This window comes from Epinephelus moara, chromosome 14 (assembly GCF_006386435.1).
Source record: "Epinephelus moara isolate mb chromosome 14, YSFRI_EMoa_1.0, whole genome shotgun sequence".
NCBI classification, from domain to species: Eukaryota; Metazoa; Chordata; class Actinopteri; order Perciformes; family Serranidae; genus Epinephelus; species Epinephelus moara.
The window spans coordinates 16,808,663-16,836,339 of NC_065519.1; the positions used below are offsets into that span (position 1 = coordinate 16,808,663).

General features: G+C 44.7%; 1 protein-coding gene across 5 annotated transcripts in view; it reads left to right on the forward strand.

Moving 5' to 3' along the window:
• Positions 1 to 27,677, forward strand: part of qkia (QKI, KH domain containing, RNA binding a) — an 81,884-nt gene that overhangs the window by 48,152 nt on the left and 6,055 nt on the right. For 2 of the 5 annotated variants that reach the window (XM_050061214.1, XM_050061213.1), the window contains exons 4-6: positions 4,116 to 4,259; positions 24,495 to 24,582; positions 26,100 to 26,537. In XM_050061214.1, coding sequence (XP_049917171.1) covers positions 4,116 to 4,259; positions 24,495 to 24,582; positions 26,100 to 26,537 — 670 coding nt within the window. The remainder of the gene's footprint in view (positions 1 to 4,115; positions 4,260 to 24,494; positions 24,583 to 26,099; positions 26,538 to 27,677) is intronic. The other 3 variants (XM_050061215.1, XM_050061217.1, XM_050061216.1) reach the window with 3 other exon arrangements.

A 27,677-nucleotide genomic window follows, 5' to 3' on the forward strand; every position in this document is an offset into this window, starting at 1 on the left:
TATTCCGCCCGTCACGGCACGCCGTTTGATTGCGTTATCAAAACACGCCGCTATTATTCGGCCTTGCTTTTAACTTATTCCACCGAATACCGAATGTGTGTTTTTTTTGCAATATTCGGCCAAATATATTCGGTTACCGAATATTCGGTGCATCCCTACTTTGAATGCAAAGAGACATGCGTTTAATGTAGGCTTATGTCCGAACAGTTTTTGGATCGCAGTGTTATTATTTTTGGGTTTTATTGCTGTTTAAATGTAGGTTATTTAAAACATATGTCTGGTAGTTGTTGTATGTGGCAGCAATTCTGGAATATTAATGGCTGTATTGGCTGCAAAAATAGTCTAGCATAAACTCTGAGCTTCAATTGATTTATTTCCTCTTTTGAGTAGTGCTGTAGGATGGCTTCTTTTTTTCTTTTTTTTTGCACAGAGCTGGGAATCCTCACATTTAGGTGACCCGTTTGGGAATAACCTGTCTAGTTCTGTCCTCTTTGTCCCTTTAGAATGAGACATTTCACATCGTGTTATGTTTTATTGAAAGAGAGATCTAACCCAAAGCAATCATTGGAGTAGCCCAAACTCATCGAGCATTAATAAGTCATGCTTTATTTCCATTCTCGATATTTAGTGACTCTTTCGGTGTCTGTCTTGCTTGAGAAGTCAAGTAGAAAGAATTTCAGAAAGTTTTGATTTGATTTGTTAATATTTGATTTTGTGTTTCTTTGTCATTGTCATTCCTCTCCTGCCCTCTCTTGTCCTTCCATGCCCCTGCAGCTCCTCACTGCACCTGTTTGGTGTGCTGGCATTTAGCCTCAGTTGCTCTGACCCCAGTTGGGAATGTCCTTTAGGATCAAAGAAGAAGACTGCTCAGACTGGGAGAGCTAAAACACTGCAAACAGTTTCATTTATGAGTGTTAAAGTGCAGCATTGCCAGGACAAAACTGTAACACCACATAGGCCAAAATCCTATTGAGGCAGCAGTGTGGTTTATTAAATAGGACTAGCCTTCAGCAATAGCCCCAAGGATTGAAAGCTTTGTGTCTGCAAATGTGCGCCGTGTTAAGTGTCCTTGAGCAATGCTATGAATCTCCTCCAGCTTCAGGGTTGTACCAACCTGACCCTGTTGTGTAACTTCGCTGTAGAAGGGGGGCAGGTGACATGATAGTACCTACAGGATCAATAAAGTAACATGAGAACAACCAGATTGAACTGCCACTTTAGTTACGTACTAGGGCTGCCACTAACGATTATTTTCATTGTCGACTAATCTGTCGATTATTTCTTCGATTAGTCGACTAATCATTTCATCGAAAAATGTGTTAAAATGTCGGTCTGTCTCGCTCAAACCCCAAAATTACGTCATCTAATGTCTTGTTTCGTACTCACACCAAAGGGTTTTAGTTCACTGTCACGGGAGAGTATGTAAAGCTGCCAATATCTGAATGTAAGAAGCTGCAGTAAGTGTATTTTGGGGTACTTTTATAGTACTTTTCTATGAAAAATGACTCAACCTGATTAGTCGACTACTAAAATAGTCACCGATTATTTTAATAGTCAATTAGTCATCGATTAGTCGACTAATCATGGCAGCCCTATTACGTACATAGTTAGTGCGTTTAAAGCAGAAAGGTAAGGCAGACTCAGAGAGAAAAAGACAGTCCAGTATTTTTGTCACCTTTCTGCATGTGGGTCATCCATGTTGAGAACTGAGGCCCTAAATTTAGTGGGCTCAAGCTGAAGGGTGTGAAAGCCAGGAGGCAAACAGGTGGTGGACAGACGATTGAAGTCAGGCATCATAACTGACAAGCAGTCTCTCCCTCTGATCCTATTCTTAGATGTTGTCTCTGGATGCAGCGTCCATGGTATTTATTCATGCTACATATTTTTGCCAAAACCGATTACCCTCTGGTATGTCGTTATTGCCATGGCATTTGATGTGGGCCAGCGTGGACATTCTCTTCAAAGGCCTTCCCAGTATTCCCTTTAGCGCTCGCCTCACCCCCTCCTCTCTTTTCTCACCCTCCCCCTCCCTCCACCCTTCCTCCTGTTTGTCATGCTGTCACTTTCTCTCAGAGGGCACACAGTGACCTTGTTCACAGGCACTCATGCTGGTGTGAGGTGTGTGTGCGTGGATACAGTTGTGTGTGTCTTTTCCCAGATCTCCTTCCTCGCAATCCTAACTAAATCAGAACCTGCCAGAGCGCTGGCATGCACACACTGCACGCACACACTGCGCACACACACACGTGATTGACTAATCTTGTTGGGTCCAACTTGGGCAACAATCTGTCAATAAAGTGCATTTACGTATCTATCATGTGCTCTCATACAGCGCCCTGCATTGAGAGGCAGCCCATGTGGCATGTCTGTCTGTGTCCCCTCTAGAAAATGCTGAGTCACCTTCTAGTCCCCATGTCCCCTAATAGGCCATAAGCAAACAGCCATGGTGAAATAATGGCCTGACTGCTGAAACTAGGCCCTCCCCCCTGTGTGGAAAAGGGGAAAACGAGAGTGGAATATTGAACTTTCCTCCGTGTGTGTATGTGTGCGTGTGTGTTTGTGTGTGTGTTGTAAAGAGCAGTGCCATGGCAACAGGTCTCTGTGGAGTAGAAAGCAGGTGGGTGGCACTCTGCTCAAGCTCTAAGCTCTATGTGTGCGTGTGTGTGCGTGCTCCCTCTCGCTCCGTGGTGCTCGTTGACTGTATTGAAATCATGTCAGGTGGACCCCCTGCTGACCGCTGCAACACATTGTTTGTAATTAGACACCCTCACAGTGGCTCACTACTCAGAAATGAGCAGTGATGTGAAGTTGGGGTGGTTTTGTATGGATGGGGGTAAATGGCTCAGTGTTCATCAATAGTCTGTACAAACCTGCACCAGCAGCAGGAGGGGAGAGAGCTAGCACGCAGTTGACTGCTTGAGACTCTGACCTCCTTTCGGAAAAGGAAATTGCGATTCTGTTGAAATATTTTGGAGCTGTATTTATTTTGACATTCCTGTTTTGTCTTCACAAAACCAGTCACATATTAACATTGCAACACAATAGTCCCGTTTCAGTGTTTTAATGTGGTGTCACACATCAGAGGATCTGAGATTGTGTCTGCTTCAGACGACCTAGACCTCAGTGCTTCACCTCAGGGGGAAGTAGTCAGCTTTCAAACCGCTGACTTTCATGGTTGTACAGTGACATGCGATACAACCTCAAAAGCTTTTTAGAGCGCTCTCTGTGTCTGCTCGCTGCATTTACTGTCAGTGGGGCAACCAGGAGAGGGAGAAAAGCAACTACGCTAAATGGAGAAGCATGTAAAAAAAAAATGCAAATGTGACGCTAGTCTATAATTGTCTCTACATATCCTGTTTTACCTTTTCACAAAAAAATCAGGTTTGAGTGGGCTTTTCATGAAGGCACCTGAAAAACGTAGAACGTTGTGGACCATTTCCGAACCTCAGCCTTCCCAATTCATATCTTGAAACGGCTCCCTATTTAACTGCGTTGAAAGGCAATCGAGCTATGATGTTGGATTTGAATACAGCCCATTTTGCCTTTCAGGTACTGCTAGGGCTACAATTTGGCACCCTCTGAGTGCTTTGGCGCAGCCTTCTCTGGGGGGAAAACGACTCCCTCAGAGAGGTATTGTTACCCGGACAGCATTGTCCTCACAAACACAAGTCAGAGACAGAGCACACTCTTTTGCACCTCCACACACAGTCCTGCCACACTTTGAACTGTATCCATGTATCATAATTGCATTCCTACTAGTTAAGTTGGTGTGGCTTAAAAAAAATCCCCTTCCATCTTCCTCTGATCCCTCCACCCATCCATCTTTCACTGATATTAATTGCTGCAGGGCTAGCTGTCTTCTTTGTCTCTGTGAAGCGAGGGATCTATTAAAGAAGGGTGTCCTTTCAAAGTTAAAGCTAAATAGCTGACTAAAGGACCGCTCCTGTCATCCCGCTTCTCTTCACAGGGCCCCATCGTCCTCTGTGTATGCCTGCCTCTCGCCTCCGCTTCCTCTGATATGCTGTGTTACTGCACTGGTGCTCCAACACACCCACACTGTCACATTTACTCACCGTCTCTCTCTCTCTCTTCACTCCCTCCCTTTCTCTGTCCAGGAGGAGCAGAACAGAGGGAAGCCAAACTGGGAACACTTAAACGAAGACCTCCATGTCCTGATCACAGTGGAAGACACGCAGGGCAGAGCTGAGATCAAGATGAGGAGAGCAGTGGAGGAGGTCAAGAAGCTCCTCGTACCTGCTGTGAGTACATACCACGCACAAGCTCATATACACGCATCACGGTAACTGCTCGTGGTCTACTGAGTTATTTAATGCTCCACCCAAGTAACGCCATTTGAGTTTTCAAGGAAGATGACACAAAACTTGAATTAGCACAGATTTAGTGCTGAGAGAGGCCTTTCCATGTTCCACTTTTCACAACAAAAAATTGGGCTACATATGGAACACCACCCCTATCCCTCTGTTCGCATCCTGTTTACCTCCATATATAGACCAGGCGAACAGGTTGGCTTTACCCCCAGTGGCGTGGAAAAACATAGCTAGCTGCACACACCTCCTGCGACTGCCACATTTCATCTCCGCTTCCCCCCGGCCTCGACTTCCTCATACACTGTGCCACTGGTGATGGCTGCTGATAGTTTTTTGGCATGCAGTGTGTATTTTCCCTGTAAACCGTGGTGACCAGGTGGACGGGGCAGCTGAAGGCCCAGATTTGCCATCAGGTGGCAATGCTCAGGGCTTGGTGGTCTGCGGAAACGGGGCCAGCCAATGCCAGGCACGCAAGGTTAAACAAGATAGGCAGTGTCATTGGAATCATACTGTTGTTAAGCTGCTTTCCTTTATGGCTTTAATCCTGTCAATGCAAATAAAATGTTTGCACGTGTACTTTATTTACATGCTTTGGGAGAAACATGCAGCAAGGGTGACGTTCTCCCTGCATATAGCTACAATTTAGCAGATTATAATTTTTCAGTAGCAGAATTATTATCATCTGAACTGAACCAGTTATGGATGTAAGACACAAGAGGCGCCATCATGCTGGGGTCTCTCGTCTAGTATGATCACTCCTCCCTGTCTGTCTCAGCGAGGCCTTAGCCCAGCCTGACAATGTGGAAAGCACTTCAATTCATGTCCTCTTGTTTAAGGATTGCTTGTCTCTTTTCAGCCCGCCTGTCACTTCTTTGGGTACTTGTTTTGTTTCGGAGAGCAGGAGCGTTTCAGATCTCCACAGCCTGTATGTACACACACAAGATGTTGACACACTTAAACATGCACACGCGCGCGCTCCAGTATGTGCATGCACACACAAACTCGGGAGGAAGAAGCCGCCTCTGGAAGCTGCAGTGTTCTAAAGAGTGATGCAGAATGAGTCACTGTTAACACACATGCGTAGACACATACACAACAAAACCCCCTTCGGCGTCCTTTTAAGTCAATGACAGCTCTTGGCAGCTAACACTCATCTGAGTGGAGTGCCACAAAAATAGCGTCCTCACTTTTCTTGAAATCTCTGTTCATTTCGCAGCCCGACAAGTGCATCAAAGATGGTCTGGTGATTCAGTACCTGAACCATTTATTGGGTTAAGGAGAAGCTCTCTTTTATTTCTTGCTCAGAAGAAAGCAGCTTCAAGCCCTTTTGAGACACTAATGAAATTTTTCTCATAAAGTTTCACTCTACCCTTAATTCAAATAAGAGTTTTATAGAGCTAATTAATGACCCATTGCAATCCACCAGAGGCCATTTTCCTTCAAGCAAGGCATCTTTGTTCGTTTAAATGTAATGAAAAGATCCTTCCATCAGATAGATGTGTTTCTCTGAGCCTCAAGTTCACCGGTTAATGCTTTTATTCTAGAGGTGTAAATAACATCGAAGGCACATGTGTCTCTGCGTATATGTTTTTATATTCTTGTGTTATCACTGTAAAGTGAAGATACTTGTACATTACTTGAATGTTTCCACTTTATGGCCCTCTCTACTTCTACTTCACTATATGTTGGAGAAAATATTTTACTTTTTACTTATTTGTCAGACAGCTTAGAGTCTACATTTTTTTCGAAAACATTTTCTCAAGTAAAAACCGTGTATTTCCAAATTTGGTGATTTCGAGTGTTTCTAATAAACTAACAGATGAAGTCTTCCTTTACGGGCTGGAAAATTCTCCCACTTCTTGAGATAAATAAACTACTTAAAAACCCACTTGGATTAGCCAAAAAAAATGCATCATCACAAAGCTGTAAACAGGACTGTTTTTCTTACAGCATGAAAAGCTGACTTTTTAGAAATACATAGTTCTCACAGGGCAGCGATGCTACAAACATATGATGATCTTATAGAAAGTGATGCATGGCTGTTGATAAATCGACCCAACAGTATGTGAAGGAGTTAAAAATCAGCACAACCATAAACATAGACAGCAGTAAAATGCAACATGCACATCAATGCAGGAGTCAAATTAATCCAAAAACATCATATGTGGTTGAAAAATAGTGACAGGGCACATTTTACTGCACCCTGACATCTTTTACTTTTCATACTTTAAGTACATATTTCTGATAATACCTTTTATACATTTGCTTAAGTAGGTTTTAGTACTTTATTTTGCATTGGAGGTCACAGTCTTAATGTACATCACCCTAAAGGCCTGGCACCGGATACGAGTATGACAAATAAATGTCAGTAGAAGTGACGTAGTGTTAGTATAGCAGAATAACTGTCCAGTAATCCTGTTCATGAATGTTGGTTGGTGCATTATCTACCCATAAACCCCTCAGGGCACTATATTTTCTTAATGTCGTTGCGTGCATGCGCACGCACACATGAGTGGGTGGGCAGTAGAGCCGGCTGGCAGTAATGCCCTTTATCATGCTAAACTAGATTGGATTAAAGTATGGACACGCTGGGAACGCACTGTTCTAATGAAGGGCATCTTCTCCACATTTGGCAGCGTAAAATCGCCTTTATTAAATCGCACAGGAAACAAAATGTGAGGTCATGCTTTTTATTCCCTTTCAAGGAACAGGCTTTTCTTGTCATTGACGACGACCCAGCTGCAGAAGTTAAACAAAGACAGAGAACAGAGTGGTAACCAAAAGGTTGTTTTGTCTGCAGAGCTGGGGGGCAGATTGAAGTTAAAGGCTTTTTAATAATAGTTTTGCTTTTAAATAATCTCCTAATTGACTCACTTGGGATTAGGAGCCAGGATGTCTGGCATAAAAAACCTTTACTTAACCAGCCAAGCTAAAGTCACCGTGATGTAACACCCAGGCTTATAGTGTTTATTTATGTGGTGAGAAAATTGTGTTGTATATACAGTATTATTTAGTTTTAATGTTTTTATATTGATGATTCAAAGTTGTTTTGAAGATTTGCTCAAAGCCTCCAAACTAACTAGGTGATTCTGCAATAATATGCACTTATTACACTGACAATATTTCAGGAAAACGTTGGATCAGCTGAGCGTGACTAATGACAGATGCACACTATCGTAAGACATATGAGAGTATGTATGTTGTACGTACACTCTGACTGTGTCTGGAACCTTGACTATTCGATTGTCTGACATGTTAGCCAGGCAAATATTGACTATGGAGTGACACCCTGTCAACGGCAGCTCCTTACTGAGTGATTGATTGACAGTTAGTAGAGGGTACAGATGGGAAGTGTTAGATGTTCGCGGGTGCTCCTCCTTGCCCTCCGTAGTGCTCTGTTGCTCCCTCGTCCTGTGAACTCTTCAACTCTCAATGAACTGGGAGCAGGGGAACATCGGTGAGATGAGAGAGACAGAGGGAGGGAGAGAGAGAGATGGGTGGGAGAGCTTGATTGAGCTACTCTTTCAAGTGTGGATTTACTCTACTGATCCTGCCCTGGTACGCACACACACAATAGCGCACACACACACGGATACACATGCCCAGAAAAATACTTACACAAATACTGCACATGCATGCACGTGCACACACATACACACTCACTGAAATGCTCCGCTCATCCCCTGAGTCTTTGGTTAAGGCCCTCAAACAGAGCCGGCAGCAGAGCCCCACTGCACTTTGGGTAACCTCCACTCAGATACTTGCCGAGCTGTATGCATAAACCCTGACTGGCCCGCTCTACTTCCCTCACTGTCCCTAGAAGGGCTGGAGAGCAATACTGAGTGACCTGTAGGCAGGTGTTTTCCTGTGAATTACAACAGACACTGGCAGACTGTGTGAGAGACGGAAAACTGGACTTTCATATATGCCATGATTCTGTACAATGATGTAACCATTACAAATAAGAACCAGCTCTCAGCTGACTTGTGTAAACAGACACACGCTTGAGCCCAAATCCAACTGAATTATCTCCACATGTTAATAATGATGTGCTGAGTTCTACGCCCCATGTCAACCAAAATTTGGAGGGTGAACACAGAGATTCTTCTGCTGTGTCCTAAGACTTGGCCTGGCAACTGTATGCACATATCTATATGAGTTAGTGTCAAGCTGGCCTTTGGCTGTAGAGCAGTGTCAGCGTGATACATCATAAAAGGCTGAGCATGTGACATGAAATACAGCAGAGGCACGGTCACTAAACGCTGCTCTGCTCTTCTACATTGGTTTCAGTATGCATGTTGCACCATAGGCCACCCCCGTGTTAAACTGTCAAAGCAGGTATTTTTATCTTTGATAACCAAGACAAAATTGTGAAATCATTGATGGGGATGTGGCCCCGAGTAAAATATTTCTTAATGTTTCACAACAAGCCATGCAGCAGCAGTTGTCTCCAAGTGATGCAGTGTAAATTTTTGTTTGATCGCCAATAGTTACATCAGCCGAGCGATGCATTACAATGATACTGAGTCACATTTAAATGCACAGAATGTTATGTTTTAGTAGCCTTTTCCGTTCTGAGTTGAACCTGACAAGTGGTAATAGGTGATTGTGGTTTTGTGGTGACATGTAGGTGGCTAGCGGCAATGTGATGACTCTGTATGTTGATTTAGATCTATCGTGGAGCCTCTGTCTGCAGGAAGGTTTTGACTGATGTAACTATAGATAGGTGACACTGTGCTTGTGTTTGTGTCCACACACACATTTGCCTGTATTTCTGTTTTTGTGTGTTTATTTATGCACAAATATGCTCATTTGTGTGTGTTTTGTGTGCGTGACTGACAGGTGTACGCACTGGACATTGTTATGGCTATAATAAATTCTCACTGGTCCCCTCAGGTCACTGAGCTGTATGAAGAGCTTATGGGAAAATGACAGACAGGCAGACAATTGGACAAGGCCATCTTAGAAACGACAAAGGCCTTGTCCTTAGGTAACCCTGAGTGCTTTCGCCCAGAGGCACCTTTTCCTTTGAGATATAAAGAGTCCTAGAAAGGTCTTTGTGTTTGCAGTTTGTTTTTAGGTTACTTGTGCTGAGTCTCGCCCAAATAAAGTTGGATGCAGTGTTTCTTTTAGGGCTAATTAAGGAGTCCTTGAATTTTTATCAAGCTGAACCTTGTACACACCAGTCAGACACGGACAGCTGAATCATATTCGACTAGCAAGTGATGATTCACCTGTGATAGAATTATCAGGGCGCAATGGCTTTTTACCTTGGCATTATTTTTTCGTTAGAACGTTGCTGATCTAGAAAATGGAGCATATATTTCTGTCGCATTGCACACTGCAAGTCGCACTGTAAAAATCCTAAGCAGGCTAAATCCTAAAATGTCAATGTAAACACGTTACCTTGGAAACGAACCCCCAGTACAGCACCTCATGCTCTCTGAAAGATCACATTTTTATGCTCTGTAGTCATAAGACTCTTTTGTGAATATTATTGGATCTAAAGGGGGTGCTGTAAAGCAGATCTTTTTTTTTTTGTAAATTCATAGCATCTTAAAGAGGACGTTCCTATAGGGACCGTTCCCTACGTTAAAGCGAGGACTGAAGCCATGTAATGTGCGATTGCCTGATAAAGGAAGCTCCAGACAATGCTATCTACATTGCTCTACATTTGATTCAGTGCAGTGATGGCAGGCACTCGCCGCAAGGTATCTACAGTACATTAAGAGAGGTTCACACACACTCAGGGAGAGAGGGAGCACCCGTGAAGCAGGAAAGGTTAGGTTTGAAAGGAGAACAGCACACAGAGAAAGAAAGAGCTCGTTGGCACATGGGCACTTTGGCCCTGGAGAGCCGAGTGCATGTCTCCCTGAATGAAACTGTCATTGCCGAGAACAAAGTGAGCATGGTAGCAGCCCGGGCAGACCAGCGGCCTCGAGCACTACTCCATGTGCCGCACGGAGAGAACCCAGTCCTGCTCTCTTGCTCCGGCTCACTGCTCCCTCTTGTGCTTGCCTCCTTTTAAAAGTTGTGTTTTTGTTTTTTCCCACTTACATAATTCTCCTGCACATATTGGACATTAGCAAGTGGTTTCATTGTTCCATTTATCTTTCTTTTTCCTAATTATAAATGCTTTGGATAGCAAAGTGAGAGCTCTCCATCCGTTGCCATGTTTGGCTCACCAGTCTCATTGTGGCGCTTCTAGGCCAAGACTAAGTTTCACTTCTGGGCAAACCTGCCTGCCCCTTTGTTCTTATTCCTGTCTCTTTCTCCCTGGAGCCTTCTGTATCTCCTCATCTTTCTCTCTTTTATCTCCTCATTCGCTCAGCTATGGACCACCTTTGAGGAAGAACATACAGTAGATGGTGTTTTTGTAAAAGCCAGACAGATGGACCCTAATGGACGCCAAGTTTGGTGATCTGCGGGGTGTTGTGTCTGTACTCGCCAGTATGCATCCGGCTTGGCAGAGTGCTACAATAGCAGCACCATCAGATCCACTCAGACAGGAAAGGCACATGCACAGAGAAGACGATGCCGAACAAGCAGAGCTAGATTTAAACAGTGGAAGTCTGTTATATGCTGCAGTGTACTGACTTTGCAATCAATAAGCACCTCTTTTGTTTTTCTCGCTCTCATTCTAGCTCTCACTCTGTCCCCTCTCTCTCTCTCTCTCTGTCAGCAGTGTATGACAAATGAGTACAAAACACCATCTGGCTGCATCCATCCTTGTGTGCCTCTCCAATTAATGATGTTTATTCTCTGTTAGGCCTACCTATCACTACCATTCTTCTCTTATTTACTCTTAATTTACTCCCCCTCCCTCCCTCCACATCCTCAGTCATGCATGATATCCAGCCATATCCAAGAACAGAAGCTCATATTTCTCATTGAGCCTCATTGGATGGTGCATGCCTTTGACTCTGCATGATGCACATAACGTTAGTGCTACAACAGGTGTCATGTCTACCGTAGAGTAATTGCTTAAACTGCAACTTCATGGTCATAACATGTGTGAGATTATGTGAGTTCTGAAAAGGAAAACTAGCTTGTATGTTTCTGTCATCCTCGGCATCTCAGATTCCGTCATTCCATCTTGTTTATTGCCTGTAACCTAGCTGCAAGGCCTGCAGTACAGCTGTAGAGTGAAGGCGGTGCCAGACACACACACACACACAACCCCACATTCTAATAAAGGCCATATGTTCTTGTCCAGTTTACTATATGTTTGTCCACATGTATATGTGATTAACAGCAATGTAGCTATTGTACCACCGCACCAGCCAGCGCAAGTAGGCTTTGAGGCCACGCAGGTAGGGCTGCACAATTAATCCAATATTAATCATGATCCCTCAATTGAACATGATTGGCTGTGATTCTGATGTTTAAAACATGTGCTGTGCTCATAGAAAGCTCTGCTACATATCAAATAAAGCACTCCCTAAACTTACAGCCAGCTTCTGCTTTTGACAAGCTTTCATGCCGCTATGCACCCTGCTTCAGCAGCAGCCTGTGAAAAAATCTTTCCTGAAAGTTGCAGCTGCAGACAGGCAAAACAAAAATCATCACCATCATCATCCATTGTTTGAGAGTATTTCGTATTTAAGAGAGAACAAATCTCATGCAAAGAGTGCCACAAAGCCACACAACCAACTTGTTAAACTACCTGACAGAACACCACAATCTGCAGTACATTGAATGCTTAGAGGCCAAGAAGATTAACCTCGCTGACATCACCTCACTTTATCACTGTCCTTGTCCAGCATCAACTTATGCATCCGTAACAGCCACACTGTATAACGTGTCATGGTCCCATTATCGAGAAAAAAACAGCAGTGGATACGTATCCATCCAGGTCTCAAAGATAGACTGAAAGAACAATGCAGTTGCGATATGGCTGGCAAAAGATGTGTCCAATAAATACTGTTAGTTTAACTATAGATGAGTAGGAATGCAGCACATCATGGAGGTGAAAGCAGTGCTCCTAAAATCAGTGACGAATCGTGATCTCAGTGCTCATCAAAATAATCGTGACTATCATTTTGCCCGTAATCGTGCAGCCCTACTTGCTGGTAGGCAGTAGGTTGGTTGGTTTTAGTCAGCCTTGCACCGCCTCGTCCCTGTAGGCTGTTATTACCTTCATCAGGCTAATGAAGGAGTTGGATTGGATCATATTAACCTCCTAATCTCCACCTCCCAGGACACCACAGCTACAACAGACTGGACTGCACTGTTCGCTGCTCTCATTATATATATGTGTGTGTGTGTGTGTGTGTGTGTGTGTGTGAGAGAAAGAATGGTGAGCTCATCCCACCTGCACGTAGACACTGCATCTCCCACAAGAATGTTAATCATCTTTTTAATTGGCTTCCTTGACTTGGTGACCTCTACTTGAGACGGCAAGCCTGCATCACTGTGCTCCCCCTTGAATGTTGTGCTGCTGCTGTTTTCGTACTTTGCCTGTTGTGTGTGTGCGCATTTGTGTGTGTATGTGTGTGTGCGCATTTTTTTTTAGCTACCAGTCACCCTCAAGCGGAAGAGATTGAAGCTGGCCTGGCGGCAGTGCGACCTTTGACTCCCAGCCATCCTCTTGTCCTCCGCTTTCATCATTATCCATCTTCACATCCTCACACTCTTTGTACTCATTTATCCAGCCTTTTGGTCCTTATATGCCCCGCTAATACATTTGAGATAGGTACTTCATAGACACCTACTGAAACCCTGTAACTGGGAGAGCAGAGCAGAGCAAACACTAAAAGTGTGTGATGTATAAATCGCCTCTGATTAATGATGTCGAGGTGATAAGTGGGTAATTGGAATTGACCACTTAAGCCGTTTTACCACAGGAAACAGATGTGGCTTTTCCGACACCTCTGTCAATAATGATTACTACTGCATGCCATTTGATTGGTCAGTGTGTGAGAGGTAACCATGATTGGCCATGTCAGGTGAAACAGTATTAACTTGAGCATGAATGTCAACATATGCACATGTTCTACCAGCTGCCTTTTTTATGAACTTCTTTGTTACATAAATAACTGGCGAGCAGCTGCTCTTCAACTGCACTCCAGACACCAAAACAACAATAAAATGCTTAATTCCTGCGGCCTGGATGTTGGCATTAACTTCAAACACCTGAACATGGGCTCAAGCAAGACCCTGACTGGCATCCCCAGTGCAGACTGGGTTAAAAATAAACACACATGCAACCAGTCACATCACACAAAAGACCTACAAACGAAAACACACAATTATTGGCAGAAGAGTCTGGGAGCTATTTTTACTCGGGCCTTACCTCTGTACCTCTGAGAGACGAGGAGAGGACAAAAGAGAATATTTTTGTATTTGCTCGCAAATGTGCTAGAAGGGAAACCACCATCCATCTCTCTTTGGTAAATCACGTTAGAAGAGAAAGGGGGTCGGCATATATTACATTTCACTTATTTTGTTTGCATACTTTTTATTTCCCCTTTTTCTTCCACTGAATCTGTCACCCACAGTATCTGGCCAAGTGAAGGTGTTATTCCCTTGTAGCGCTCTGTTTTTCCCTCGCTGTCTTTCTACCCGTCTTTACCCACCCTGTTTCCCCTCAGTGTGTGTCCTTTCTCATTTCATTCTTTTGTTGCGTATTTGCCCTCTTTCTTGCTGTCTGCTGCTCCCTTTCTCTCTCTGTGAGATTGAGGGGACAAGCCATTCACCACTCTCTTCCATTACTGTATCTGCAGTGGCCTGAAGGCCACCACATCCTGTTAACAACACACAGGTTACAAACCTCAAACAGACTGGAGCTGTCTGAATCAACTATGCCAGCGACACAAAAAACATAACAGAGAGTCACTCATGCACTGTAAAACTATAAAAAGATGTTTTCCATAGATTTTGTGGAGAGGGGAGAGGATGTGCCACAAAAAGAGTCTTTTGTTACTGGTTTGGACCTAATTTTTATGACTCCCAAGACGCACACATTCCTCCACTCTAAGCTTTTTATTGCTGTACTACATACGGTAGCATGAGCGTCTTTCCGTATGTGCCAAGTCCCTCCTGTCGGCTCAAACCCGACAGGAGGGACTTGGTCTGGTCTTGGCCCAAGGGTTCCTACCCTGCCATCCCTCCCCTCCACATCTCCATCTGTCCATCTCTCCTCATCTCCAGCTCTGTGGTTCTCCTGGGGGGCAGACAGGTGGTTCCATCCCTAAAGAAACAGTACCCCTGCAGGGAACAACCTGCCTAAGCCTGGCCACCTTCCCCAGTCTTGTCCTCCTCGTGTTTAATTTCCTGGCCCTACCACTGAAAGTCGGGCGGACTTCTTCGGCAATCTCAGTCTGGCAATACATGGCCGTGCTGCCTCCTATATGTTGTTGAAAAAAAATCTACAGCAGGCGTGATCAGATAAAGCCACATGCCATTAAAACAAATGCTAATCATCATCAGATAACTTCAGCAATTAATGTGTGCCAACAAAGGAACAGTTGATTGCAGTGACTTTGTGATTGCGGTAGTAATTGTGTTTAATTTAGATAGAATTTCTTGTGTATGTGCAGCTTCCCAGGGGGCAGACCTATAGCATGCTCATTAGCTGTGGGGGTTTGTGTTTCGAAAGTGTGTGCTCGCACGCACACGGTGACATAGGAACAAGAAAAGCGGCAGTATGACTTTGAATTCCACTCTGTCTGTTACTCCCCCCCATCATCAGGAGTCTGCTCACGGAGCCAGCCACAGGAAACGGTGAAAACTCTAAAGCGGGGAAAAGATTCAGATTGCAATAACATTTGTGCTGAATGGCACCTTTCATCTCTCTCCTCACCTTTCCTCACTTGTTTTATCCCGCTGTCATTCACCGACTCACTGGTGTGGACAAGCGGGGGAGAAAGAGAGAAGCACAGTAACATACATATGCATTGCTGCTGTTATGTACAATCAAAATGCCTAAATTGTGAATTAAATGCGTTATGTGTTTATTTATTTGTCACTATAAGCGTGGACTTTTATTGGGCTGTAACTGCTTGAGGCACACATGCTGCAGTTCTCCCAGCCATATGTAAATTTAACACCAGCCTCTGAAAGTATCTGCACATATGGAACCAATGCACCATAGTTGGATATATTTTTAATCCATCAAATTTTTAACAGTGATCGATTGGTCCCCAATGAATCTCTTAAACAAACACACTTGTTAAAGTCTGAGTAGAACAAAGAAGACTGATGCTAAGTCACTTATTGTTGGTGGCAGCTCTTTGTCAGGTTTGAAAATTCGCCATCCATTGTCCCGAACCAAACCTCAGCTCTGTCACGCCGCAATTAGCACTTTCTCTGTTACTCTCTCTTGAGTTCTTCCTTTCCGTATTTCTCCTTGAAACATCATCCTGCTCCTAATCCATCTCTTTCCTTTCTTCTCTCAAAGGGGAATTAGTCCTGTTTCTTCTCTTGTCTTGTTCATTTAGATTTTTAAGTCAGCCGAGATCCCCAGTGCAGGTGCATTCTATGTACACAGGCCCTCTGCACCACTTACAAAATTGCCTTGCCCACTTGTGCTGTCCTTTTAATTTCAGTTCACACACATACACATGCACCTCGGTCCCTAACCACCCAGGTCCCTTACATCATTGTAAAATAGCCTGCTTCCTAATCCACCTGGTTGTGTTTGGCCCCTCAAGGGGTTTTTGTGAGTGTCCTAATACAGTGCGCGCGAAGGGGAGGCGGGTAACAAGGCACGCTGAGAAGCCCGGGCAGTTTTAATCTGCCCTGGTCCTCCAGTGGCAAGGAGAGGGACCCTGCAGGCCCCTGGCCAATCTCTCTGCCTCTCTTTGAAGGTCTCCTTAATCCCCTTATAGAGAGGCAAGGAAATGCATATGTGTGTGTGTGTGGATGTTTTCATGTGTGCATACGCCTGTGGGTCGATTGTAGGAGAGCTGCGGTTAGGACCAAGCATCTCCAAAGGTTCAGTGTTGATTGAGACTTGTGCACATTGTCTTTGTGCCACTCTGTGCCTTTGTGTCTCTCACACACTCTGCTTTATATATTGTCCACCCAGAGTAGTTTCTGAAGTTCCCCAGGGGCATTACCAGGGCCAAGCTTCAACATCTGCGAAGTGGGAACCCACACACACACACATACACACATAGTGCTTTCATCTCTGCCTCTCCAGCGACTGTGTGTCCCAGTGTTTAGGCAGGAAAATAGGATTGTGTAGAGCTCAGCGTTTAGAGAGCCCAAAGGCCGCCCGTCAAATTCAGCTCCTACAGTCTGTGATGCCTCGCTTTGCCAGCCGTCGCTCAAGTCATTTCAAACTCCATTCTCTCAGTCCCACCAGCCAACTCTGGACTGATGGCTTTCTTTGCCTCCGCCATGGCGTCTGGAGTGTAGATGCTTTTTTTTTTATCTCACTTGGGTTCATTTGGTTTGTTTATCGCAGTCCCCTTCTTTTCCCTTTCACTTTCACAGTGTTATTGTTTGTTAGCGGTGATGTTTGCAATACTTCACTTGCTGTCTACGGCACTGACTGGTTTTCCCATGGTGGAACTTGGGTTGTGTTCAGTGGGGCACAGCAAAACTAAAACCAAAACATTTCGCTCTTTTTTTCTGTTCAAAAAGCTCTGTTGAAATCCAAATGTTTTTTTTCTTTTCCTGGCAGCGAAGGCACACAACATCTATAACACTATCATACAAAGAAAATAGAATATCCTTTCAGCAATGCATTGTAGGGAACTGACTTGGCCTTCAGGCACAGTCAGTGAACCAAATCATCAAAAGAATCATAGGGAAAGTCTTCTTTTTGTTAACATGGAGACATATGGTTGCAGTGAAGGGAAGATTTTGTTTCATGTGAATGAACCGGACTCTCAGATCTGTTCAGTAAACAGCCTTGCATGTTCATGTTGTTGATGTGAGTGATTAAAGGAAGTATGGATGACGTTTTTGTCAAGGACACCCAAGGAAAGTGTCTAAAAAAATAAGTAATTAAAAAAAGGTGTCCATGGGCTAACTTCATATGTCCAGGTAGATGCATCCAAAGGGTTCAAGGTTTGAATGCACATCTTTCAGTAGGTACTTAGATCCCTGTTTTAGGAGTCAGGATCTCTGAATGATGCAAATCCCCTAGCAGTATTTAAAGCTCCCAAATCATCCCTGGCCAAATCCCTTCAAGATATTCCCTGCTCGATTGGATGGCATTAAAGGATCGCAGCGACAGAACAATACACCGTCTGGCAGCCTGGTGGAATGAGGGATAAAGAGAGGGGAGGAGAGGGGGAAAGCGGAAGGAGAAGTAAAATGGAAGTGGATAAATAAGGTAGAGACCAAGGGTGCAAATTGGGAATATGAGCTGGGAGGACAGAGGAAGGAAGAGGGAATTTTACTGGTGAGCAGGGAACAGATGATGGGAGAGGGGGGACAGGAGAAACAGACAGCTGTTTGTCGGGCTGTACAACACGGTGGGACTGAATGATCCCTGCTGTTCTTAGCCTGTAACATCATCTGTTTGTCAACGGCGGTGCAGGCCAACAAGCTTTAATAATATATCTAAATCTTGTTGTTAAATCTGTATATATTTTTCTAGGTTATTTATATGAAGTTTAATCCGCTCGTAATGCTGTTATGTTACATGGAATACCAGCCCAGTTTCTGAGGATAAACAAGATCACTCAGAATTTCCGTGTAGCTTTTCCCCTTGTACTATTGGAAATGCTTTTGATGGGAGAGAAAAACTGTCTTTTTTTTCTTCTTCTTTCAGTTCTTGAGACTGCAGCGAGCTGGTAGAAAAACAAATTTTCTTTCCCTCTCTCTTTTCCCTCTCCGTTCTCCTGTCGGTGGCACTGAGTCTATGTATGTGCGTGTCAGTTGATATTGATGGGACTAGCACAAAGAAGCAAGGCTGCCCACTTCAGTCCTTTCAGCACAATAAAAAGCTGTTATAAGCCTCATAGATCCACGAGCCTGTGCCAATGCCAGGGCCCAGACTGCATCCGCCACCCATACTTACTTTGCATGTTATGGATAACCTCAGAGAAGCAGTGAGAGCAAACCAGGCCCTACCAATTAAATTAATACCTCTCCGCAACACATAGTAACACTCTGAGCAGCCACCAACACTACATCAGACAGAAACACTTTTACTCTGAGGCCTTGGCACTTATGAGCTTTGTTATGATGCAGAAAGTGAAGTATTAACAGAAGAGTTAGTTCCTGACTTCGTAATGTGCCACTTTCAACTGTACCTCAGTAAGCTGCGTGATTGACAGTAATGGGGCGGAGCAGCCATGATGAGTTTGTAATAATCTGACTGGAGTCAGGTTCACTTCTATGCTAATGAGCTAGTGTGTTGGTGGTTTAGCATGACTAATGGCGCACATCGCTAACAGAGCTGTCTGGGAGCGAGGACGGGGAGCAAAGGAGGAAAGGAGAAATAAAGAGGCTTTGCCGGAGTGTCGTGAAGGTATAAGACAGTCAGAGAGGAGAGTTGCAGGAGATTGCGTTGTTAGTCTTTGGGGAAAAGGAAAATACAGTTGAGGCCTGATTCCCTTGGCAGATATGTTCACAAAAGCTGAGGAGCAAGGCAAAGGAAAGAAAATTGCCTTTGAAAGTGCAGCAGTGAATTTGAGAAAGGACATGGCAGCACTTATACAGGCACACTCTTTAAATGTGCTTTTTATGAAAGGGAACAGAAGGAAGGTTGTGTTTGTGTGGTGTTTAATGTTTGTTTGTTTTTTCTTGTAGTCGGTTGATATATGGTGTCATTATTGAAAAGTAAAAATGTTTAATGTGCTTTAATGTGTTGATATATATGTAGCTTTTACTCTTCTGTAGTGTTTTATTGATGCATGGATTTCCAGGAGAAAGTAAAAGGTGTGTGTGTGGCATATGTGTATTTTCTGTTTTTGCCTGAGTTGTTGGATTTATGGTCTTGTCGATGAAACATGAGAATCAGGTTTGCCGCACACGTGTTTTCATTTCTTACCCCAGTACGACTTCCAAGTTTGCTTTAGTTTGACTTGGATTGATTAAACTTTCTTGTCACTTATTTATTTAGTGTGGAGCTGTTTTGAAGCCCGCTACAAGTACTCATTCCTTCCTCTTCTCTAACCCTACGCTTCTGGAGAGTGTGGAATTGTTGATAAGTCGTCTTGGCAGCGTGGCGAGAGTAATCATTTTCCTCCAGATGTTAGAGTTTGGGAAGGAACCAAAAGGAAGGCGAGTGAGGGGAGGAGAACGGGAGAAAAACCAGCTGCCGCCACTACCAGTTCCACCCCTCTACATGAAGTCATCTACTCCTCCCTCCCTGAGGCTCCCAATACCACCTCCTTCACTCCACTCTGCAGAATTTTTTCCCTCCCTCCCCTCTCGTTCTCAGTTCTACACATTCTGCCTCCCTCTGTATCCCAGGAGGCCGTCAGGGCAGGCTGTGTTTACTGCTGAGGTAATTGGAGTAGTTTGGAGAGAGCCTGACCCCAGCCCTGCTAAGGCCTAAGATATGTGTGTGCGGCTGTGTGTACACACATGTGCGCATACGCCTGTTTGTGATGACTGGCAGTGAGGCCAGAGAAGGAAAGGAGGCCTTAGCTAGTGTCAGCCCACTGGGGAACAGACAAATTGGTTTTCACTACACTGTCTGTCTTTTCTTGTCTCATATTCTCCAGCTATCCCTTTCTTCTTCCTGCATATCTCTCCATCTCTCCACCAACTCAGAGACAATCATTCACGCTTTCTCTTGTACTTGCTCTGCAGCGCTTTTTCTCCTCCTGGTACTCTTTTGTTCCACCTCTCTTTCTATCTCTCTCTCTCTCTCTCTTTCTCTGCTCATCATTTCATCTCTCCGAGCTGAGCTGTTAGCCGAGCCGAGCTGCATAGACGGTGACTCTTGCCAGATATGAGCAAAAACTCCCCCTCAGTTGCAGCCATAGACATGAGCAAATTCATCCAACCTAATCCAGGCGCCTGTTGTGTTTATCTGTGGGTGAGATGGATGGGAGAGGGCCTGGAGTCGGGGAGAGTGAGGGTGCAGCCCTACAAACACTCTCCGACGTTGACTCAACTGTTGCTTATTGCCGTCCACATGCACAAACAGTTTAAAGGCACTGAACATGAGCTATATTGCCTGAAACAATCGGCATTAGCTACAGTTTGTTTGTCGTCAACATACGAACACAAGCTTTGATCAGGAGAGAGGCACAAAGGAGTGCAGCATGACAGTGATTTAGCATGCATCCAGTGACCTCATCGCAGGGTTGTCAGGTAGTGGCAGTGGGACACGGCTCACCTACTTTAGCTCATCGCACTCCCGTCTCCCTTCTCCTCCCTCCTGCTCCCCTTCCCTCCTTCCCTCATCCCTCTGTCTTGCTCCTCCCTGATAGCTTTTACCGCTCTGCTGATTTCACAAATAGGCCTCATTGATTGAATCTGATTCTTGTGGATAGAGCAGCTTTATTGAGTGGCTTTTTCGCTGATGGACAGGAGCGTGCGGGTGTGTGTGTTTGTTAGGCACATGCATGTGTGCATGTTAGGGATGATAAAGGAAAACTTCCTTTCCTCATCCCTCTCATTGTATAATCCAGCAGCTACTCCTCTCCCGGGAATTCCATCAGCCAGATCATTACAGAGAGACACAACCACACACATATGCAGCATGCTTACACGCGGCCCTGGTGATGGCTGCATCTGAGTGAATGTTTTATTATAGGTGGTGCATGCTGACTGAGGAGTCTGTTAATTGTGGCGACACCTTGAGCTAGGCAACATTAAAGTGTTAACTGCTCTCCGCGGTGCTGTTCATCAAACATTCATCTAAGCTGTGCTTCTGCGGCAGGAAGCGGGCCCAATCTACCCAGGGCTACACGATTCAAGTCGGTCCAACTCCACTCCAGCAGTGTCACCAGCATTCTCTTTTGGTTTTTCCTGATATCACAGCCCCTGTCAGCAGCCATTTTGGATTGTTGTGTTGCTCAAACCAGGCCGCTAACACTGCCAACACTTCCTGAACATCCGCAGAGGAACAAAAACAGAAAAGTAGGGAAATGTTGCAACGGGGAATTTGTATTTTGATGGTGGGAAATTAGCTCGTTTCACATGTAAAGCAGGAACAATCTGTCGGGGTTTGGGGGGGCTTTAGCTTACAAACTGTGCGAGTGAGAAGATGGAGCTATATCAGCCGCGCTCCACTGGGGATACACACATTTCACACACAGTAGCGCACACCTCATCCTAGCTGCAGCAGCATCTGTGCTCTTCCCCTCTCGCTGCCCTCTATTTTTGTGACTCTCTCCTCTCAACAGGCAGTGTGCCACCGATGCAGAGTTGGATGGATGGTGGCACCCTCTTGCCCCGCGCCCATTTAACCCCCACAACCCCGCAGATCCATCATCATACAACACACAAACACAAGCAGCACTAGCACTCATATTCCAGCATGCGGTTTGCCTGAGCTGCAGCCTGCTGCCGAGCCACCTCCATTGCACTCCTTCTCACACAGTCTGTTTTGAGAGGCCAAGACATCTCTGAGTTTTAAAGTAAAGTATTTAAATGTAGCCACAACGACACCAGTTTGGGATACACCTAGCTCATGAGGGCGACCTCTGCTTGATATGAGAGGGAGACAGGGAGACAGCAGGCCTTTGTGAGAGCGAACGCTAGCTAGGGAAGCATAGTTCCAGCAGAGTGTGTAGTGTTTATACATCTCACCATACAGTGACAATAAAAGGCAAAGGCAGATGTTTGATTTATTGTTGCCACAACCGTGTTAAGCTTTGAAAGCGCAACACATTCAGCCCCCTCCGTAATTTGCATCTGGTGAAGTTATGTTCTTATTTTGTCAAGTCTTTTTCTCTTCCCTTCCCTCATTTCTCACTTTGTCTAGCAAGTCAGCTTGGCCCACTTCCAAAGAACCATTGACTGAGTTTTTGGGAGACACACACACATACACACAAAGACGGAAGGAAAAAAACAGCTGTTTAGATTCGTGGGCGTTGTTAGCAAAGTGTAGCAGACTTGTTTTTTTGCTCTTTTTTTTTTTTTTTTCATTGTACAAGGTTGTAGGGGTTGAGATCTGATTTAATTAGTGATGTAAATAACTAAAGAGGAACACAGTGAAAAGGAAGTCACAGAAATTGGGAAAAAATTGGATTCAATAATGTTTACTTTGCTCTTTTAGGTGTGATCGGCAGCTATGTCAAGGCCTGTTAATTCATGTGTATAAGTGTTTACATAGAGATTCCAGCATCTCATTAGTTGTGATTTTGGCTCTCCATCGAGCGGGGTTCACTTGCCAATATTAGCCACGCTAGCCATTGACCTGGGCCGTGCTCAATTAGCCTGGTGTGGTTATCATTGTTGACATTGCATGTCAAGTGGCCCTCTCTTCACCTCCAAGGCTGCAAATGAGGGAGCAAAATAGAGCTTGGCAACTGTTTCAGTGCAACATGATTGTGCTAATGTTCTTAGAAAATAATGTGTTGCATAATTCACAATTTTCATAACTGCTCCATGTGTTAATTTGGATAACTAGTTTAGGGTTTGATATGAAATACCGGGGTTTTTACATTAACATATTATTTTGAACTGAATGAATAATGATTTAAAAATTAGATTGTGACCCATTTGTGTCATCTTTTTGATATGTGGCCACATTAAAATTGAGCTATTCTTCAGCCCTCTGATGCATACCCTTGAATTTTGATAACCAGGAATATTTGAATCGCATAAGTTGCATCACCAGTGTTTGCATTGCTTCCCTTTTGTCTGTCTTTGCAGAGAAAAGGGGTTGTAGCTCGGAAAAAAATGGGTGTCATTTCTGTGCTTTAAGTCTTCCCCATTAAAAGAAAAGAGGAGCAGAGCACAGTGGAGGTAGCGAGGGAGAGACAGCAGAGGAGAGAATTTCCTTGCTTCATTAATTGGCAGCTCTGTGGTACACTAAACATTGCACGAGCACACACACATACAGCTGAATACTGTGACTGCTCTGAAGCCACTGCCTTATATTTAGTCAAGGGAGACCAGCCTCTGTCACTTTTTCTCTTGCTTAACCTCGCTCTTTCTCTTCCTCTCTCTGTGGCCGTGTTGAAGAGGAGTCTCATGGGAGGGCTTAACTCTGAGCCCTCATTCTTTTTTCCTTTCTTTTCCTTATCGTCCTCTGAATAGAGCGGCACACTGTTGTTAAACTTGGTCCAGGAGGCACACTCTGTGCAGAGATAGAATAGAGAGACGGAGGAGGTTCAGTATCTGCCTTCCTGCTTTTATTACCGCCACCACTAACAGGGTGGTCTGCTCTGCTCAGTGTGCACACGGTGCGTTTACGTGCAGCTGTGTGTGTGTGCGTGAGCCGCCTTTCTTTGTATTTGTGTGTTGAACTGATGAACAAGCGTCAGAATTCTACCTCTTAGCTGCAAAAAGCATGAAATCAATAGTTCACTTAAGGTGGAACTGAGGTCAGCGAGGCTTCACATGCCTGTCTTTGCACCTTTCAGTCTGGAGAGTAATTCACATAAGGCCCTGCTTAAATTATGATGTACAACCTGGAAAATCGCTGGGGCTTCTGTGTTGTCATGGTTATTGAGTGTTCGGTAGCTTCAGGGGAAATGGAGTTTGGGGGTGGAGGTGGAGGAGGGTGCAAAAAGGAAAGGGGGAGGAATGGATGGGTGCGAGTGGGAGGAGGGGTGCTATCTTAATTGCTTTCCGTGAATAATTTCAGTCCCCTAATTTGGCGATAATGACAGTGGCTGCGGCTTTTGTATTTATTTATCCAAACATTAATTGACAGGACTGACATTAGCCAGGGCGGTTATTGCGCATTTGATTGCGCACAAGGGAGCAAAGAAAATTACAGTAATTATCATTCTGATATGGATTATGAATATGCATTCCCACACTTAATGTGTCTGTCAGCATTTTAGTAACAACAAGGCACTCTGCCATGACAACAGCACTTTAGCTTATCTCCATCTCTGTTTCCCTAAACCCAATCCAACCGGTGCTTGTGGAGAACAGATGACATGTATTGTCGAAATGATTTAGCTGCCCCACTGTAGCTTTTTAACAACACCCGGGCATGTAGTTTGGTGAAATGGTCGTCGTGTGGATTGTTTCAATTGGCCTATAAAGGGGCCTCAGCTTGTGGAATTAATTGGAATTAGTGCGTGGTGTGTTGTTGTGAACGGACATTAAAGTTTGTGTTTCTCACAGGCGGAGGGAGAAGACAATTTGAAGAAGATGCAGCTGATGGAGCTTGCGATTCTCAATGGGACATACAGAGACAACAACATCAAAACACGTAAGTGAGCTTCCACGGACACACACAGTTTACACAATGGATCTGTTTTGCACCATAAACAACTAATCTTTTCACTGCATTGAGCATACTTAATTATATATTACATTTTTTTTGTATTTCCTCATTAACTAATACTGTTTACTCTCATTAAATGAATGTGTAGTCAGACCTCCTGTGTACATACCATCATATTATCTCTGACCACTAGCAGACATCTCTCTCTCAAGCTCTCCAAACAATCCATGTTTACCTACCCAACTATGAGTAGGACTTCCATTCTGTTCCACTTCGTATTCCTTTCCTCTCCATCCACTCCTCCATCCGTCCCCCCCCCCCTCGCTGCAAACCAGATGCCATCGCTCTGTATCACTTGCTCTTGGCGGACTCTAAACCTCCAGCACATTGCTGTATTCCACCTGCTCAGCCCTGCATGTTAGTCACTAGCTCACACATCTACAGTATTTGCCTGTTAATCACCAAATGCCATTTCTAAGCGCATAATCAAATCTGTGATTTGGATATAATAACTTAAATAAAGCCAAAACATTTTCATTACAGAGCATATTAGTCCAGAACTTGTGCATTTACTCTCTGGACCCTTGGTTATTTTCATAATTATCATTTAAAGTCTAATTTGAACAGCTGGGTTCTTCTATAAACTTGGGTTCAAATTTATGACATGAAACTAAAAGTGCTTAATTTCACTATTTCATTTTTCAAATTTAACATCTGCTCCAATGTTTGCCACAACAAACTGGCTCACCATCTAACCGTAGTCACCAAGCGCTGAACTTAATTGACCTGCTTTTCGGGGAAGCTTGTGCGGCACAGCTCGCGGCACGTGCTGATGCAGAACCACTTGGAAAATGATTTTTGTGTGTTCATTTGTATCCAACCTAAATGGACTGCTGACTGTGTGGGGATTAACATTTTTAAGTTGCTAACAACTTAAATATTTTAAGTTTCTCTTTGTGCTCTGTGATCCACATATTCAAGATGATATTCCTCAACAGGCTTTAGTAAAACCTGCTCCCCATCAAATGTCTCTCCTCTACGTAGAGTCAACAGCTCCATTTCTGTTGGCATGTGTGTGTTTACCTCACCTGTGCCATTTCTAGTAGATGAATGTATAGCTGCCGTGGTGATTTGTATGCTTTGAATGCACTGGGATGACAGCAGCATTTTGTGCTTCTTGTGTTTTGGTGTGAGGGTTTTTTTTTGTTTTTTGTTTTTTTGTTTTTTTTGTGTGTGTGTTTTTTTGTTTGGCTATGTTGACTTCCTTTGCAACAGATTGTGGCTTTTGTGGTTCACCACCATGATCATTGCATGGACTAATTTTCCCTTTTGCCCCCCCTCCTCTCTCCTCTCTATCTGCCACCTCCCGTTCCTTCCTCTTTTTCCTCCTTTTGTATTTTCACCTTTCACTGTTCATCTGTGATTATGATCAACCACACTACACTTTTATCTCTTGTCCTCTTTCTTTCTACTCCTGTCCTTCACTCTCTTGCTTATGGCAGCCACCCTTGCATTCTCTCTTGCAGCGGCGGCAGCAGCCGCTCAGGGCCCACGTCTCATAGCGGCCCCAACTGGTCAGGTGTTGCCTCCCCAGGCACTCCGGCCCCCGACACCAGCCGGGGCCCCCATCATGAACCTCATCCGGCCCACTCAGATGGCTGCCATGCTGCCCAATGGCACCCCCACCCTGGTGCCACCCACACCGGATGGCGGGCTTATCTACACCACCCCTTACGAGTACCCATACGCCCTGGCACCCACCTCCCTGCTGGAGTACCCCATCGAGCACAGTGGGGTTCTAGGTAAGAGAGCCTGGGGAAGCATGGGTGCGGCAGGTACTCCCAGCTTTAGCCAGCCTGGACAGGAGGGCAGCTTGTTTTACCCCGGAGCTGGGGTGCTGGACGCAGCTTCCATGAGCCACAGTCAGGACTTGTTGAAAGGTAAATATGTCGTGTCCACCTGAGGATCAAAAACAGACAAACTCAAAGAGTGGATGTGCTGGTAATGGGATGACCAGCTTTGTGGCTCATATGGACACTGTATTAAAAAGGCAAAGGGGGACAGAAGTTACCTTGTGAGGGCTAGGCTCTTGGAAAGATCTCTTTGTAATTTAGACTAAGGTTACTTCACTGTTTCAGTCACGCTCTCACCAAACAATTATGCTCTCAGGTTTACATAGCCTCTGTTCTGCAAGGTTCATATAGGAGGACTTGCCTCGGTGTGAAATGAGGCACACCGACAGAAACACATACACGCAGCCTGCTCTCTAACCCTTTCATGCACTGGCCTGGAGGCATATTCAGTCTGGCGGCAGATCCCCTCGGATTTCTGCAGCTTTTGAAATCATTTCTCTGTGCTGTTCTCTGCAGGCAGGCCTTGATGCCTGTAGATAGTCCCTCTCTCACTCCCACTGGGGATGTTCATTAAATTCCTCCAGTCTTCCCTTTTTTCTTCTCCTTCCCCTCTCTCCATTGTCTTAGCCTCACCCCTCTTGAACTGGAGCTCTGTGCTAATACCTGACGCTCCCCTTAGTTTCTGTGTCAGGAGTACAGTTCAATACGAGGGTCTATATACTATACTCACTCTCAGTGGTGCTTTAAGCTCAACACATCTGCTACCAAAGAGATAACTCAACGTCTATTGATGAAAAACAGTCGGATATGAGCACCATATGTTGCATCGAGGCTGTCGTCAACAAAAGCAAAGCTGTTTCCCATGTTAAGACAGGAGAGGCCTTTGTCAGTCACTTTCCAGCTTTAATTTGACACAGTACTCCTCTAATGTTGTCCGCGGCATCATCTGGCAGCAGCAGACACAAACGTGATTTCAGCTGACCTATGTATTTGACGTGCCTCTGGGAGTCATGTGTAGAACAGACAGGGGCAGCTGACTGGCTTTTCCCTCTTTAACTTGCAGGGTTACACCAGCTTAGTGCATTTTATTTACTCACACTATCGATTGGTGCCTTCAGCAACACAGGGCCCTGTGGAACACACTCACTCTCACACTCACACACACTCATGCACTCGGTTCGGCTGCCTGCGCTACTGTATCTAGCCGCCATTGGCTTCTCTGAGAGT